Below are 18,174 nucleotides of genomic sequence, written 5' to 3'. Positions count from 1 at the left end.
TCAGAAGAGGCCCAGTTACTCTGCAGAAGAATCCAGAAGGAAAAATCACCTGACCCACTAAGGCCAGATCTTTACGGTACAGTAGATTCTGAGGAATGACAATTTCTATTATTCCTATACTTTCCATGATAAACAGGATTTACATCTGAAAATGAGGATGATGAGCATCTCTACAAGATCATGCACACATAAAATATGACATGGGCTTGTAAACTTTAACCAGAAGTTAACGAGTCAAAGAATAACTATGTATGACTCCTCTGATTTTGTCTCTTTTTCCTTAGGAGGAACTGAGCTCTTGACGGAACTTGCTGCTTGTGCTTCCACAATTTCTCCTTCCTTACTTGGTTTCTTTGAGAGATATGAAATTACAGGCAAATTTGCAGAAATAAAAAGAGGAAAATTTTCAAGATAATTTTAAAGTGAAATACTAAGATAATAATGGCAATGTTTCATTGCAATAAAGACACGCGATAGCAAGAAAAATATCAATACCTCTGTCAGAGTTCTAATCTTTTCTCCAGCGGAAGCTACACAGGTAAAGTCAGATGCCAGGGCCTCTGCAATCTCATCCTCTGTCAGTGGTTTCTGAGCAAGAAATTGGCAACTAGGTTATGATTATTAAAGTTCACATAGCAGCACTGTCAAACTCAAGTTTAAAATCTGAGTGTGCTCCATGTTTACCCACACACACAATGACTTTGTAAGCACATGCTGCTAGTTGCTGTCACATCAAAATCAAAAATATTTCCCCTTATAGGTTGATCCATTTTTCAGATCAGTTTTTATTTTTCTATGTTAAGCTTATAAACAGTAAAATCAAGCTGGTTTACAGAATTCTCTTGCTAAGTACAGAAATTCAAGTAATCTTTGCTAAAGACATTAAGAAGAGACTCCTGCATGCACAGCTACTGTTTCTTCCCTTTTGTTATTACATCCAATACCCCTATGAGCATTTATTTACCTTGTTTCAGCTTTAGTGTCCTAAAAATTCTGACTTCTTTATTAAAAACATCTGTGCCAAGTTTCATTTAGTTTTATCAGTATCTATGCTATCTGGCACCCCACAGCCCTCTCCCTCTTCCTGAGATTTTTGGAAGACAGGTAACATAAATTTTCCCAGGAATCCAATAACTGCGTTATTTTCACCTTCCAACATAAAAAGAAAAAGTCTTACTTCATCTTCTTCACCCTCTTTTGGCAAGAGTTCATCTCTGCCATCCACTTTGCTCTAAAACGAAAAATGATTTTGTTGTAAATGGGCAGCAAAAACATACAATGTGACAGAAAACATGCATGAAGATATTTTTTTAAAACTCACTAACCTTCAACAATTTAACATACTCTGGAGGGAGACTACCTTCCCGTTTACCCAATTCTTCCAAGTAACTTGAAAATACATCTTCCTATGAAAAGAATGCACACAATGTTTTTGTACTCTTGTTTATTGAAAGAAATTTCTAATTCAGAGCTATTTACAGTGATACTTCTGGACAGAAAATGTGAGGGCTTGGCTAGGTCTGAGGGCCCATCCTGGACCACGACTATACCATGTCTTTCAGAACCTTGTGTCATGCAGATGCATCTTGACTAGCTTCAACAGTACATGTCATCTAGCAAAACTCTGCACCTCTGTTGCCAGATTGCTTCTGCACTACCACAAGCTATTTCAGTGTCTCAGACTATAGAATGTATTGCTGTACTTGGATTGAATTTCAAGTGTTTATAAATTCCAAAATTTTTATCATGGCTGAGTACTGCACTGAGTCATTGAGCTTGCAATCTTAATCCTTCTTATGTTACTCTCCCATTCTAACTTAGAAAAGTATATGTTCTTCCTCAAATTCCCAATGTTTTACTCCTTCTCAAGTAGAAAGGAAATCTAGGTTGTTTACTCTCTCTTATACCTCCATCACTGCCTTCTGTAAATCTGTTGGAGACCATGCTTGGAAGTCAGTTCAAAAACCAACAAACTTTCTTTGTTGATACTTCACTGTTTTCTACTGCCACGCATAAGTAACTGTGTAATTTCTGTTTTACTGAGAATGCAGTAAGATGCAACTGCGCAAACTCTATTTTTCCTCTCAGCAGATCAAAGCCGACAAACAGTGGATCAATGGAGCAGTGAGCATCTACAGACATATTTTAGAGATTAATCTTCTGAAAAATAAAAACAAAAACTATGAAATACCTTAACTTCTGGACCACTGTAAACAGTATTAGTAGACATCTCTTCTTGAAGTTCAGCTAGGCTATCTATTAGCTTATCTACTGCCAACTCATCCATACCAGTCTAAAAAATAAACAAATCATTATAGAAGTTATCATGCAGTACAAAGGAAAAAAAACCAAAACCTGAATCAGCTGGTGGATCTGTAGAAAACCACTGGCAACCAAACCAAAAGCTTTCTGTCAGTAGGTCCTGAACCTACCAGATTTTTCAGTGAGAACCGTTCTTAAAACTTGTTCCCTAGTGTCACTAACAAGATCATTTGTATTTTTTTATACATATACATACACACATACACCAGCTGATACACATGCATACATCTAAAAAAAAACCTCTGAGGACAAAGAGTAATTAATTTTATGCTAGTTGTGGTAAAAGTGATTATAAATACATCATATTTGACAAACCACAAATGACATGCCACCAGTTGGTTACCTATTCTATCAGCCCTTCACCACCATACATAATTGTTATATAGCAATACAGTTACCTGTTCATTTTTACTGAAACCGAAGCGTTTGAGAGCAAGAAACACTCTCTGAGCCATTTTTACAAGGGAAACATTTACCTGGGACTGTGTTTACCAACCTCAGTACTTGAGTGAACAGTTGCAGCTGATATACTTGCACCACCTGTGCCTGCACCAGCTGCACCAGCCTCCGTGGACATACACTCAGAACTAGGCTGGAGAAATAAAAGAACAATTAACAGATGGCTTTATTATATGGCCCTATGTTAAAAATTCTGGAGATGAAACAAAGTAAAGCAGAGATGCTCCACCCAGGCACGCATATCAATGTCCTTGTTCATCTATGCTTTGAATAAAAATGGTAAGTTGGTTCTACCTGCTGGCTGAGTGGCCTGGAAGTTGAGTAGCTGCAGCTTGCATGATACTGAGCCCAGCCTAAAACATCCAGCTCTGAGGCCATGCATATTGTTTTGGACTCAGCAACTGGCTAATGCACCTGCACAGCATCCAGATGCTTGGGCAGAGTGAGCTACCATCTATCTAAAATACAATGGAGACATACACTGCTTCTAGCATGATTTTGCTGTGAGAAAGAAAGCATGCTGTTTTAAGGACTTGTGGTTTAACTAAACAACTAAAAAACTAAACAACTAAAAACATTAGTGTGTCACCAAAGTTACTTTCATACTGAATCCCAAACATGGCACTGCACCATGGAAGAAAATGAACTCTATCCCAGCCAAAACCAGACCAGTACTGTACCTCTGTTTTGCCAGTAGAAGAAATCTGCAGTGCAGAAGAGCTATGAGGCCTCTTCCAAGTCCCTTTTGAAAGCTTTCATTTATATCTGACAGTTCTCAACACACCACTAATGCCAGCAGTAAATACTACCCAAGTAAGTAGGGGGAAAACTGTTTCAGGGAGTTAGCAAGACCAACACAAAATGCAGACTTCTGCACTAATGACATTCTCATTTACTGCAAAAAAAGTGGGTTGTAGTAGAGCAGGGGTCCTCCAACTACGGCCCGCAGGCCGGATACGGCCCCCCTTGTTCCTCAATCCGGCCCCTGGGATTTACAGACCCCCCCACCGGGGGTTGGGGGGGGAAACCAAGCAGCCGCAGATGACTGCCTGCCACTGCATCCGCGTGCCAGCCTCCTGTTTAAAAAGTTTGAGGACCCCTGTAGTAGAGCCACAGGAGTCCTTCACATTACCCTGGCCTTGTAGTCAGCTGGCTCAGTATTAGATCAAACTTGAAATTTATACAAAGTATGTAAATATCTGTAATGAAAAACAAGAAAGAATTTGAAAAACAGAGGATGTTACAGACATCTGGTGGAACACAGCCTTGGGAGGAGGGATAGACAGCGTAAATATATCAAGCTGGGACACAACAAGATAAGCTCAAGGAGAACCAAATGGTTAGTAAGACTAAACAGAAAATTGCTGGAACTATGTGTGAGCTATCCTAAATATCACACTAAAAGATTGACCCTCGAGCAAAGAGAGACTCCTGCTAACAAAGCCCCCTCCCCACAGCCCATGTTCTGTGGAAAGAAAGGATGCTGCACCTTTCAGTGGAGATGAGGCTTGCAAGAACCAAGGAGAGTTAAGGGTGACCAAGTGTCACTGTGAGCAGTTGTTCAAAGCCCACAAAGTGTTTTACTGCGTGTGAAGTGGTGTGCTAGCTGCATGGTTTGAGCAGACATCTCTGCACAGCCATGTGATAAATGCTATTGCGGTCCTGTGTGTGAGACTGGCTCTTTGTACACTGGGCAATGAAGTCCGTAAGAAAACAGCCTTTTCACCCAGTCATGCAGACCAGACCAAAAGATCTAGATCCTGACACTCTACCACACACTTTTGCTTCAGCTTTTTCTCCACTTGCCCCCCTGAAATGACCACTCCCAAACTTTTCCCCCAACCTTTCTCTTCCTAGATTTTTTGCAGGGTCTTACAGTCAGGGTGTATGGGGTACCCTACTGCAAACAGATAACCTGCTGACCTGCTGCATTTGGACCCAACCCTGCTACTACAAACATGCCTGGCAGTCCACAGGTGAAGGAGCTCCATGATGGCAATGCTCATACAAAGCAAGAATTTGCTTGACTGACCAGGTGGTCCCTTCCATTTGCCTTCAGTTGTGAAAGGGCCTGGAAAAAGAATGACTGCAAAAAAGCTTGCATGAATGACAGAGGAGCCCCAAACACGTAACACATGGGAGCAGGACCACATCTCTGGTGATCTTAATGTTACCTCCTTGGAGAGTGTGTTGGACAATGAAGACAGACATACAAAGAGGACAACAAAAGGTGGATGCACATCAGGATCACCAAAGAACCTGCGCAAACTACCAACACCATCTTGGCTGGGCAGCTCTACTTGCAGCTGATGCTTGTCCATTAACGCTGTCATGGGTTAGCCTGAAGTGGTATATTCAGGATGTTGCTTAAGTTAATTACTGGATAAAGCATGAAGTTTCTAAGTCCCAGATTTTGAAAAAGCACAAGGAGGCTTTTCATACACACTTTTAAACACAAGACAGCTTTTGAGCTTTTCTACATTGTGCTTTTTGGGGGCTCAGCCTCACTTTACAATATTCAGCATAAGAATTCATCTTGATGTGGATTTTTAACCCCTACAATAACATAAATAATAAAAACTGGATTGCTACTTCTACTACACCTTTGCTGTCTCTGTAGAGGTTGTTTTAGGAGGCTGATCAGCCTAAGTTTCAGCTACTTGTCCTGTATTATTTGGTTTAGAAGTTGTTGTCACAGGAGGCAAGGTCTGGCTTTTTACCTGTGCAGAGGTAAACTATTATCATTAGATATGAAATAGTTATGGGCTGGCTTTGTTTGGTTTGGGTTTTGAATTATTATTTTTTAAAGAAAGACAGGAAGAAAGACAGAAAGACAGACAAATACCACAAGAAGCTGAGAGAGAGAGATATTATACAACTTACACCACTGGGATCCTGATCGTTTTGCCTCATTTTGAACTGCTGTTCATTTGCAGAGTCTGTTGGCTATCATAAAACAAAAAAATGAGATCATTTACCCCTACCACATTTAAATGCTACAGAACATGATCTATACTAGGTCAAATAAGCATAAGACAGATTTAAAGACAGTTAACAGAACACTTCTTAGGCTACTGTGAAGCAATAAAGCATCCTGAAAGTTTTCCCCAAACAATCCATTTCCACACCTGTCAGCTCCTAGCTCTTTTCCACACAGGTATGTTACTAATCACACAGCAGTTCCATGTTGAACAGTAGTAGCAAAGAGTTTAGCTTCTTTTCTTAAAGACAGTCAAAGGCCAAAGTACAACCACTCACCAAAAGTGAAAGGTAAGTATTTACCTTGTATGACCACATGGTTTTTCCAGATTCTGTTTTGGTTGTTGGTGTGGACTGAAATATAAGTAACATATATATGCAGACAGAGATTAATACGCTTGGTTATTTCTAAGGCGTCAGCTTATATAAAGAATAACATCAGGCAGATTCATACTTGGGAGCACACACAGTATCTGACTGATACACAGTGTTTTGATCTCGCAGTTTACAACATTCTGGCACAGACCCCCTGCTCCAGCGATTTAAGGGCACTCAGACACGTGTGAACACACACACACACTCTTCATATGAAAAGCGACGAAAGAAGGTACTAAACAAATGTAACAAAGTTTCATTTACACCTGAAAGTTTTCTGCAGCCGTGCCACAAAATTGATTCCTGTGATTCACCAAGTACAGTAAGCAATACAATACTACTAGTAGAAACACGTAAGAACAAAACCTAGAAAAGAGTAGTTGTATTTGATAAGAAGAAAGAAAACTGAAAATGCTGGCCTCCTCACCATATCTTTCTTACTATTTTTTCCTGCTCTTGCTACTTAGGTGTGCTACAATTAACACAAACAGAGACAAAGGTACTGGAATGTCACCTAGCAATGCCCCAGAAAAGGCTGCTGCCTCCTGTGCAAGCTGCAGAAGCTCTGGGCACTGAACAGCCAGGGGAGGACATGGACCCAGGGAAGCATGACCTGATCTGCAGGGAGCAGCCCCGTGCACACCCTGGGAGACGTGGATCCTGAGGCTGAGGCCCCTTCCCTGGCTGAGGCTGGAAGACCTACGCTTCCTCCAGAACTGGCACCGGACACCAGCACCATGTCTTCTTGCACCATGCCCACCAGAAGCAGAGAAGTTCTGAACTCTGCCTAGGAGATAAGGGGGCACAGACACAAGCCTTCCTTATCCCCTCCATCCTACTAATACATTGAGCCTATTTAAAGTTACTAAGAGACAAATAATGGAAGTTTTTCCCCGGTAGCCTATTAAAAGTCAGCAAACAACCCAAAAAAACCAGAGAATCCATTAGGAGTAATTTAAATTTTTTCATTGCTTTGTACTGTTTTCATTTCAGCTGCCAAACATTGATTACTGTTTAGATATATCCAGCTTCTGTTTTGTAGCTGACCACACAGTGAAATTTGCTATACACATTTACCATTTGCTATGCAAGTATTCACACCCACACACTGAACCACAGACACTTGCCTGGGAAATCCTGAACATGCATAAAAATGTACATGCCTGGGCATAAGCTGGGCAAAGGTCTTTAAGCTGTAGACCACAGTAAAGGACACAACACCGTAGGCAAGTAAGTAATAACAGGTAAAATACTGATAGCGAGGGAGGACAAAAAATCCCCAACTCCAAAGTGGGGAAAAAATTTAAAATAAAATTTAAGAAAAAAAAAGTCTCAAAAAAAAATCACTTAGCCTCTCAGATTCCCCCCTTTGGATTTTGTCTTCATGTCTAACCTGATTAAAGCACAGTACTCCTCAGATTCTGTCATGGTTATATGCTCCCATTTGTACACCTCCCAACATGACTACTATATGGTTAACTCAAAGGCACACACATCCATTTGTGTACCCGTACACTAAACAATCCTGTATCTAAAAGGTAACCCTGAATTTTCTCAGTTTTTATGCTAAAAAAGTTGGACATGTTTATGCAACATCTAAAGCAAAGAGTAAATCAGACATGAGATGTCCTTTGGCAGCAAGGCTGATACAAGAACTATTTACTTCAAAAACAAGAAAGGAAAAAAAAAGTAAATATCTCCACTGAAAAGCAAGAAAGAATTTGAAAAACAGAACATGAAATCTTTACAAGCAGATAACTAAGTATGGTCTTGGGAGAAGGAACAGACCATGAATATATCAAGCTGGGACACAGCAAGATAGCTCAAGGAGAACCAAATGGTTAGTAAGACTAAACAGAAAATTGCTGGAACTATGTGTGAGCTATCCTAAATATCACACTAAAAGATTGACCCTCGAGCAAAGAGAGACTCCTGCTAACAAAGCCCCCTCCCCACAGCCCATGTTCTGTGGAAAGAAAGGATGCTGCACCTTTCAGTGGAGATGAGGCTTGCAAGAACCAAGGAGAGTTAAGGGTGACCAAGTGTCACTGTGAGCAGTTGTTCAAAGCGCACAAAGTGTTTTACCGTGTGGGGAGAGGTGTGCTAGCTGCGTGGGTTCAGCGCCCAGCACCCATCTCTGCACAGACACACGATAACCCAGATCGTGACTCGCTGTGTGATTGTTCTGGCATACCGGGTGAAGAACCCAGGTTTGGGGTAAAAGGCCACAAAGAACAGCAGTGCAAGCATGAAGTTCTAAAAACACAGAGTTTGATTTTTCCTGACATGGGACTGCTGCCTGCTCAGGACTTTAAGCACTCTGCTGTTAAAGAGCACAGATTCAGGTTTTCCTTACGTGCTTTTCAGAAGAAAAGTAAACATCTTTTGCGCAGGACAGTAAAACTTTCATTTCTGTCAACACCCAACAATAGCTGTACAGAACATAAATTCAAATTCTCAGCCTGCCAAACCATTTATTAGCACCTGCATACCTTTTTTGTTAACCTATATATATATTGTAAATTTTATTTTACTTAACACAATGCATTTTTTGTGTAGGGTATACATTATTCATCCTATCTTTAAAAATGTGTAGAATTGCTCATACTGTAAATTTATCTATGACAATGCTGAAGAATATATGGATTCCCATGGGCAATCCTTTGATTCAAGACTTATACACACGAAGATGCTATTTAGACAGACTTCTAGCAATAACAAAGTTAAAATCCAATAAAAAAGAAATTATTACCAAGCCAGTCAAACCAACAATTTTAGCACAAGACTACACATTCAAAGGCACCTATTCCATCATCCTTTAAACTGAGTCAGTGGTGAGCAGTCACTGCCTGAAGCCATAGCATCAGTTCACAGTGTACACTGAATTCCTATGGAGAAAAAGGTGTTCTACCTCCCAGTCCACTGCCTGCTTTGATCTGCACTGTGCCAGTATCTGAGGGACCATACTTTAAACTGACTCAGGAAACTGAAGAATAGCTGAAAAAGAAAAATAGTACTTTTAACTAGTTCCTTAATTTACACTGCAGTTGCACAGAAGTGTGCAAAGGGAAGAAAGTGGCAAGAAAGCGGCACGGGACATGTCTTTGTCGGTGGCAAAATCCTTCATCCACTCCTCCAGCCAAAGCCACTGGGTGCCTGCTCTCCACCCTGGTCCTCCAACCTTCCCACCTAACCCTGGGGCTTCACCTGCAAAACACGAAGTTCCACATTCCTTCTTCTGCTGCAGTGACTCACAGTTCTCTCAGAAGAGGCATAATACTGAGGGTTAATTTGAAACAAAGGATTTGCACACAGGAGCTAAAGAGAGACCCAGAGCACATTTAAGAGCAGCTATGCACTAGAGAGACTGTAAGAAAAAACATATCAAGACGTGGTTATAGCAGGCAATTAGGAAAGATTTAATTTGCAAGAAATTTAGGACTAGAAATAAAAGTGAGTCAGCGGCCTGATTTCTTTCAAAAGAAGTCAGCTGTCAAAAATGCGGGTAACTTGCTTAATCCAGCAGGAGGAAGACATTAATAATGCAACAGACGTTAAAATAAAACATTGTCTTACACATGCAAATGCAGGGCATTCTTTCAAAAGGATTTGTGTTTATCAGTCTCACAGTGCTGAAGTATGCCTCTGCTATCTATTACAGTCTCATCTTGCAAACAGCAATTTTAAAGATCTGATTAGAAATTTAGCACATTCTTCTGAGAGTTATTTAAAATTTCAAGTAGGGAAAGACCATCACTGTTTTTAGATAGCTGTCTGGGTTAAACCGTATGGAGAACAGCATCAGTTACAAACATGATACAAATGAGCTTGCTCACAAACATAACAGGAAGATGAAACTGGAGACTTGCAGCTACCTTTATTTATGAGTAATGATGGTTGTGCACAAATGGAAAAGGTTTAATCATCATCAGCTCATTGCTACTAGTCTGTCTTAGGTGTGTGCATGGAGGAAAAGGGTTTTAGAAGTTGAGGGGAATGTAATGGCTAACACCAAGTACGGAGAAGATGGAGCTAGACTGTCTTCAGGGGTGCAGGTTAAAATTACCAGAGGCAACTGATGCAACTTGCAGCAAAGGAAGTCCCCATTTGATGAAAGTAAAAAAAAAAAAAAACACAACATAAAAATGGAGGTGAACAAACATCAGAACTGGCTACCCAGGGCCGCTGTGTAACCTGCACACACACAGGTGTTCAATGCTCATCTGGCAAGGCCTGAAGCAGTCTAACTGACCTGCAGAGCTGGGTCTGCCTGGACCAGAGGGTTGGACTAGATGACCTCCAGAGACTCCCTGCAACCTCACTGCTCTAAGGTTCCTTTATTTCTATTTACACACAGTGTAGACAGTCCTAATTTCTACTACTACACAAAAGCCTGCTGGTCTAGTTAGGTACTAAGTACTTTTGTTGGTTTCATTGTTACTATTACAGAAAATGAAAGAGGGAAAGAATCATTAATCATTTGTTTAAATAATAGATCTAAATTCTGTTTGGCAATGGAGGCTTAAGGGAAGATTATGACTCGGTACAAGTTAAGTACATGACTGATGACACAGCTTTGGTGCTGAAGAAGTTGTAGTCATAAAACAAGACAGAACAAGCATAAAGGACAAAGGCAAGGAAGCTGTCAGACAGACAATGAGACAATCAACGAGAAGATGCAACTGTACAAACACTAAAAGCTGAAACCTGTCCTGAATTCTTTGGATATGTGAAAAATTATCATTAGGTAAATAACCTTGTAATTACACTGGGGGGAGCCATATACATGTCACAAAGTGTAACTCATCTAAAATTAAAATATTTAATTAAAAGTTTGTTTATTGCTGTCATAAAACCTCTCAGGGCTTTGCATTGTATTTCTTAAGTATTTTTTTAAGAGTAAACTAAGCTGCAGACAAGAAATAAACAAAGCAAAGTTACTCAGTATCAATGTGCTAAAAAAGAAATTCCATTGCTTCATATATTTGTGCTTAACTGCAAGCATGAGTTTCTCAGGAATTCATACCTTTTTTTCAGATGGCTTCACAATTTGCGGTTTTGATGTGTCTGCAGATGGGGACTGCTTCTGAGAGAAAAAAAAGCAAATTAATTTATTTCACCTTTGTTACAAATACTTCTATTAAGCAAGCATAAGCAACCTGAATTCAATAGATATCCAGCTAAAAATTAAGAATAAATTATTATTGAAAATTAGGGTCATCATTTTAGGTCTTCTGTCTTGCCTGTATTTATACAATACATGTATGTAGGATTTTGACAGCATCATGCCTATAGATCTTCTCGAAACATTCTTTTTCCTCAGACATACAAAATATTTAATGATATATTGGCAAACTCAAACATGTTTTTTACTCAAGAAGAGTAACTAATCTGTATATAACACAAACACAAGTGTTTCTATGTAACATGGGACCCTTTCGGAGAAGCAGCAAATGACACGGTCTGTTCTCCTAGCTTCAGTGACATTAATCCAAGAGCAGCATGTTTTAATTCTGCTGTGACTGTATCAATCTTCAATGGCCAGAAATTAATATTCTAATTTTCTCATCAATACTTTATACAGATGCAATACTACTACTCCATTCCTGTTTCATGCCCCTATGCTCAAAGCTGTATATGACATCTTGATCACAGCAAGATATTCATAGTTTACATTTAAATGAACAGATCAAGTTCTCATTTTTTCTAGATTTTTCTCTTCATGTTTACCATGCCACTTGCTGTACGACAACACGCATTGTCTGAATGAACTCAGAGGCCACATTGCTATTCCATACTTAAGAGTGACTTTTTACTTCCACGCAGAACTTTTTCTCCTTTCTGTAACTTTTCATAGTACAAGCATTTCTCAACAATAAGACCAAAGTTGTACAGAATTTAAAAGGTACACTATGACAGCAATGACGTGCTCTCCCTGCCAGCGTACCTGGCACACCTTAGTAAGACGTTTGACTACTCTAAATATATACTAGAGAGAATTTGCAACTGTCACACTACAGAATCTTCTTCCATATATGTATATATGTATAGACTGACTACGTAATGGACGGAAACTTTTGTATGGGTGGAGATGTTCATAGGAATGTATAGAGCCTCCTACACCAGTACAGCGAACAAAGGTTTTTAAACAATCTTTTCTTATATTTTCACTACCACCATCAGGTAATCTGTAGGCAACAGCATATTTTTCTTAACTTGCTCTTCCATAGTTTTTCCTTTCCTTTCCTTTTCTTTCTTCTCCAAGAAATTAATCTGAATTCCTTCTACATGACTAACAGGTTCTGTTCTACACCTTCATATTAGTCACCCTAGTCCCCCTCCACTTAAGAAAAACACATTTACCTGAGCTCTTCTCCCTTCCTCCCCTCAGAAAACTACCAAGCCATTTTCTTACGGTACACTGAAAAATTCTTTCCCAAGTTCTAGCACAGCAGCACTACTACAACCTGTAGAGATGAGTGAAGACCTCCTGAAGAACTGAGCTGCTTCGTTCTACTCTGTCCAGCTGGATGGCAGTAACTAGCAGAAACTATGCAATGAGGGGTTTAAATCCTCATGGAGGAAGAAGAACAGTTAGGGAGTAGAAAGCAGTTTAATGCAGGGCTGCTGATCAGTGGCTAATGGAGAATGCGAAGCCATCCTGCCTGTAAAGGCTGACCTGGGGAACAACAGCCCATCATACCAAGGAGCTGGAGGCAGGGAGCAGGAAGGGTGGTGGAAAGCACAGGGCACCCTGCTGCAGACCACCTCTACAGGGCAGTACTACCATGATCTTCTGGCTCCCTCAGGGGCACAGTGTGCCTTGCTTCATTTATGGCACTTTTTGCCCCAAATCTGCAATCTGCAAGGTCTTCAATTTTCCACTCTCTCCCCCAAAGGAGCCACTACAAGTAAGAAAGGGGTCCTTGCTCTTCCAAGCCCTTTAGTGTACAACCACCCTGAGTCTTGCAGACTGACAATGCAAGAAGCTGCCAAGGTCCAGCCCCTCATGGTAGCCACCACACAGCCTGTTAACACCAGCCAGACTCTGGGGGACCGCTTTTTACTGTGGGTTGTTCCAGTTTTCCTCTCCCAAGGGCTATGCGCCATGCCCAGCCATGCCCAGCTGTTAACCGGCTGCATTTGCTGCAGCGCGACAGTTGGACTGCAGAAGGGGTGAAGCCACACACCGATGTGTGTCAGACATGGAGGTAAATATTAAAACACTGCCTAGCGACCGGCATAACAACCACCTGATGCACTGCTGCTGCAGCATGCACACACCCTGCTTGGACCCAGGGGTGTCAAAACCCCACTGCAGCCTGGGCCAAACACTCCCTCACAAAAAGGTTAAGCTGCCAAATAGAAAAGCAAGAACAAGGAGAGTTCGATTCGCCCTGGTGGTTCAGGCTCAGCAGAGAAAGCCAAGCAGGTGCTCTTGCGGTGAGAGCAAAGTTTTTGTTGTGTTGTCAGGCATGCCCTGGAGGGCAGAGCTGACAGCCGAGGGATAACTGAGTGTCAGTGGCACTGACGCCTGTTCCTCCGGCAGTGTTCCTCCTGTGGGTGGCTGCACCCCTGTGGGTCCTGCCCAGACAGGGGTACAGGTGTTGGAGGATCCATCCAGGCCCACAGGGAGTTCACCAGCAGGGAGCAGGTGGAGATGCTCCCTGCAGAGGAACCCACCAAAAGCACAAGACTCCCACGACCACCAGAGAAGGGGCTCAAAAGACAGAGAAGAGGTTACAGGTTAACAGTGATCTAGCAAAGACTCGTACCTGTTAATTAACCCACCCTGCTAGCAGACATGCTGGTTGACAGGCAGCATGAGGGCTGCAGGGTCACAGCCTGTGCTCTCATGAGCCTGCACTCAGGCAGGACAGGCACAGACAGACAGATAAGCACAAGAACTGACCAACAGACTCGGATGCTCTCGGCTGTCAGTTAGAGGATGGCTCTCCAGGAAGCACAGATGAAGAGACTTGGGATCTAATTTGGTAACAGAAGGAATACCCTTAGACACTCCTTTGCCAAATTAGTGGGACAGTCTTCACACTACTGCTGAAAAAGACAACGTGAAAGCCAAAACCTGGGTCAGTAAAACAAAACAAAAATGCCTACCAAAAACTGGTTATCTAGTCTCACTGTGTGTCCCTCAGAAATCTGGAAATAAAAGGGAAAGTGCATTGGGAAAAGAAAAAAAAAAAAAGTAAACATGACACCAAAAGAAAATGATTTTAACTGTTCAGAGAACTGGATGCAAATGTCCTTTGAAAAAAGAAAACAGCAGGTGAAGAAATCCGTGAGAGCTTCTAGCTACGGAGAGCTGAAAATCACTGAAGCCACCCTATACGCAATGTAGCAAGAGCTATGTCCAACCAAAACTACAAATTTTGGAAATCACTGAGAAGATTTCATAGGACTCAGGAAAGTCATTTGCCACCCTTAGAAAGAAGCACAGTCAGCTACCTTCACAAACAGAAGAGGTGCTGGAAACATTTACCAAGTAACCAATGCAGAAAGATTTAGATGCTAAGAAAAGAATAAATAAGGATCAACAGACTGGTCAAGAATAAAGCATGTAAAGACAATACAACACTCAATACACTCAAACATGGAAATAAGCTTGGTGGATAAAAACAGATGAACCTCCAGAGGAAGGCGTGCTGTCACTGCAACTTCTCACAGAACCTGAGGTGACATTTTCTCAAATGAAATGGGGAAGTTAGTGTAACACTGAATTACAAGCCTGTTTTAAGCCAGCCTCCAGCCTGCGTGGTTCACAGAGCTCCTGATGGGATCTCTGACAGAATGGTAGTAGGTTGAAGGAGACCAGACACAACAAGGTGAAAAAACCAAAAGCTAGGTAGGCTGCAGTACTCCAACAGTACGTAAAGTTACAATGTCCCAGGCTGAGATACTTTTGCCAAAATAAAACAAGGAAAGAGGAATCTGAGATAAAAATCTGTTCCCATAACAACATAAATATAAATGTAAAATATGGGAATAACTTTCCATCCTTCTGGCTTGAGCTTCTCTAGGTCAAGTCCTAGGACAGTTTTGGCCATCATGCTGCAGTACAGATGAATAAAGATCTAAGGACAGGATCAGGGGAGAAAAAAATGAAGTAGTACATATGAGGGTCCTAGTAACAGGAAAAGCAAGTTGGCACCTCGTGTTTTGCCCTCCCATCAGGGAGCCAAGAAAATGAGAAAAGAAGAAACTGGCTTATTCTATAAAAAAGAATCTCTCAAATCAGAGCTCAAAGACCTTTCCTGTGGCAGAAGCTACCTAGATGAACCAGGCACTTTCAGCCCTGCCAGCCTTTGGGCCAGTTTATATAAATATTCCCTGAGTGATCTAGCTGTACTCAGCCTAGGAGAGAGGACTGAAGAGCCATCATACTCTTTTGGGCTTACACACCATACCTATGAACGAGCTGGGACCGCTTCAGAGGCTTGGAGCTAACATCCACTTTATTATTTCCATATCACTAACCTACAGGGTTACTTCAATACAGTTGTGTGAGGCAAGCAAGGGAAAACCTAATCCATCTGACTACAAATGGTTGCTTTGTTACATGAATCGTTCAGTTACTAAGCTTTAATTAACATGTTTGTAAAATGTGGGCAGCAAATGCTCTTGAGAGAACTCTGTGAAAAATAATGGGTTATTTCCCTTAAGTGTAAAATACCATTTCAGCTGTACAGGTTAAATCTCCTCACTTGCTTGATGGGATGTGGTAACGCCTATGCAACCCTCACCTCCCTGGACACACAAAGGTTGTCAGCAGGTAGGCCAAGGATGCACCTAAAGGCCATTCCAGCACCTCACAATGCAATTGCTAACACCGTGAGCAAAGCAATGCAGAGTCTTCAAAATGCAGTCACACTGAGGAATCAGTGCTGTGATCTGTGGCATGAACACTATTGCACTAATTCTCCATTAACCAAGTGGAGTTCCAAGACACAATCTGAGCCAACATCTGCATCTGTGTATATGTACAAATACATATAAAAATATATAAACATATATATTTAAAGCTACAAAATAGCTAAAATATGCAGTGATTTAAAACTGGGGGGAAAAAAGCAGCACTGATGCTACCTCTTTATATATATTATTATTATAGTATCTATAAAAGCCGAGTTAAAAATTACAAATCTGACTGCTTGTGTGCCATGTTTCACACCAAGTAATTCTGGAAATACCCTACTATTTAGTAATTACTGTTCTTATACATAACTCTGCTATTAAGTTGTTAAGAAAAACAATACCTGTTTAAGAGAAGGATAAAAAACCCACACAACCAAGAGAACAATATTCTTCCCAAGATTTCAAGCTCTCAGTTAATTTCGTGGAGGTTTAATACTAAAAACTTAATGAAGTGGAACAGCAGGATATAGGTTTCCAGTTAGTACCTTTCTATTACTCAGACATAGGTATATTTACATAAAACATTCCTACTACATATGCCACTACATCGTCCTGTTGTGATGAGTTTGTTTGTAGAAGTAATCAGCATGATTTTTTTTCTAAACAATTTACATTCCAATTTCCGAGGACTTACTTTGCCACATGTGACCACTGGCATGCCTCTTTCATTTCTAACACCTATTACCATTGCTGAAATTCACAAACACAGCATGTTATAAACAAAGTCTACAGCCCATGCCAGCTACTGGTGGAGGGGGGTGGGGAGGGGGTGCATCCTTAGAGTATGGTTACTTTTTCTGTAACTAAATTCTAATTAAATCTAAAAATTTTTGCTGATGTTGTTACTGTGATGCCACTGAACTCACTACAGCTCTGCCCCAACAAACCCCCAAACTTATCACTGGTTGCCATAAAGCAAACCAAACAGGATTTGGTATGTAAGCATGGAGATTCATTTAAATAGGCAGTTTGTTGAACTCATGCTTTTGTGATTCTTCAGTTCTTCAATATACATGGTTTACATACCCATCTTAAAACCAAATCAAACCAAACCAACAACAGCAAAACTCCCTATCTCTAGGGATGCTTCCTGTGCTTTTAACATTCATAAACTCAGCTGGTGTGAACATAACCGAAAATATATATAAAAATGAGTACTATTATTATAGTTTAAATTTCCACAGCTTGACAAAGATTTACGGCCAGCTGAACATGAGCCAGCAGTGTGCCCAGGTGGCTAAGCAGGCCAACAGCATCCTGGCTTGCATCCAAACCAGTGTGATCATCCCGCTGTACTGGGCACTGGTGCAGCCGCACCTCAAATACCATGCTCAGGTTAGGGCTCCTCACCGCAAGAGGGACGTAGAGGTGCTGGAGCGTGTCCAGAGAAGGGCAACAGAGCTGGGGAAAGGGCTGGAGCACAAGTCCTATGAGGAGTGGCTGAGGGAACTGGGGGTGTTTAGTCTGGAGAGGAGGAGATTCAGGGTGAACCTTACTGCTCTCTACAGCTGCCTGACAGGGGGCTGCAGGCAGCCAGGGGTCGGTCTCTTCTGCCAGATAAGAAGCGACAGGACAAGAGGAAACAACCTCAAGTTGGGGAAGTTTAGATTGAATATTAGGAATAAATAAAATTTTCACTGAAAGGGTGGTGAAGTACTCAGGCTGCCCAGGGTAACGGTGGAATCACCATGCCTGGAGGTGTTTAAAAAACGTGTAGATGTGGTGCATACCAACGTGGTTTAGGGATGGACTCATCAGTCCTGGGATAACTGCTGGACTTCTTTTTCAACCTAAATGACTCTATGGAAGATTATAAGAAAATTAATTTTAGAGATAAATTGACTCCCCCTTAGACCTATGAAACTTAGAAACAGATTGGCCCTGCTCAACTATGCATTCACAGCTCAGAGCAAATGTGAAAAATAAACTGCTGTAAAGTACCTTCATCTGCAGAGGGCAGACAAACTTCAACAGGTCAGTTTTCTAGACATCAAACCCTGGTTCAGATGCTACCCAGGGAAGGACCAGTGTGTGAGGAGACAAGTGGGTGGTGGACTGCTGACGAAACTCAACCATGAGGAAAGCCTCATCAGGACTTTTCTGTGA

At 41.3% G+C, this 18,174-nt stretch overlaps 1 protein-coding gene across 9 annotated transcripts in view; it reads right to left on the bottom strand.

The window, feature by feature from the left end:
- The window catches only part of CAST (calpastatin), a 60,983-nt gene that overhangs the window by 20,068 nt on the left and 22,741 nt on the right, over positions 1–18,174 (bottom strand). For 6 of the 9 annotated variants that reach the window (XM_056324486.1, XM_056324490.1, XM_056324492.1 and 3 more), the window contains 8 exons: positions 11,162–11,221; positions 6,064–6,114; positions 5,665–5,727; positions 2,819–2,914; positions 2,192–2,293; positions 1,326–1,406; positions 1,178–1,231; positions 496–588 (listed from right to left, as the gene is read on the bottom strand). In XM_056324486.1, coding sequence (XP_056180461.1) covers positions 496–588; positions 1,178–1,231; positions 1,326–1,406; positions 2,192–2,293; positions 2,819–2,914; positions 5,665–5,727; positions 6,064–6,114; positions 11,162–11,221 — 600 coding nt within the window. Of the gene's footprint in view, positions 1–495; positions 589–1,177; positions 1,232–1,325; positions 1,407–2,191; positions 2,294–2,818; positions 2,915–5,664; positions 5,728–6,063; positions 6,115–11,161; positions 11,222–18,009; positions 18,032–18,174 lie in introns of those variants that run through there. The other 3 variants (XM_056324487.1, XM_056324494.1, XM_056324491.1) reach the window with 2 other exon arrangements.

The sequence above is a fragment of the Falco biarmicus genome, chromosome Z (genome assembly GCF_023638135.1).
Source record: "Falco biarmicus isolate bFalBia1 chromosome Z, bFalBia1.pri, whole genome shotgun sequence".
Taxonomy (NCBI): Eukaryota; Metazoa; Chordata; class Aves; order Falconiformes; family Falconidae; genus Falco; species Falco biarmicus.
This window is presented reverse-complemented; position numbering and strand designations above follow the sequence as displayed.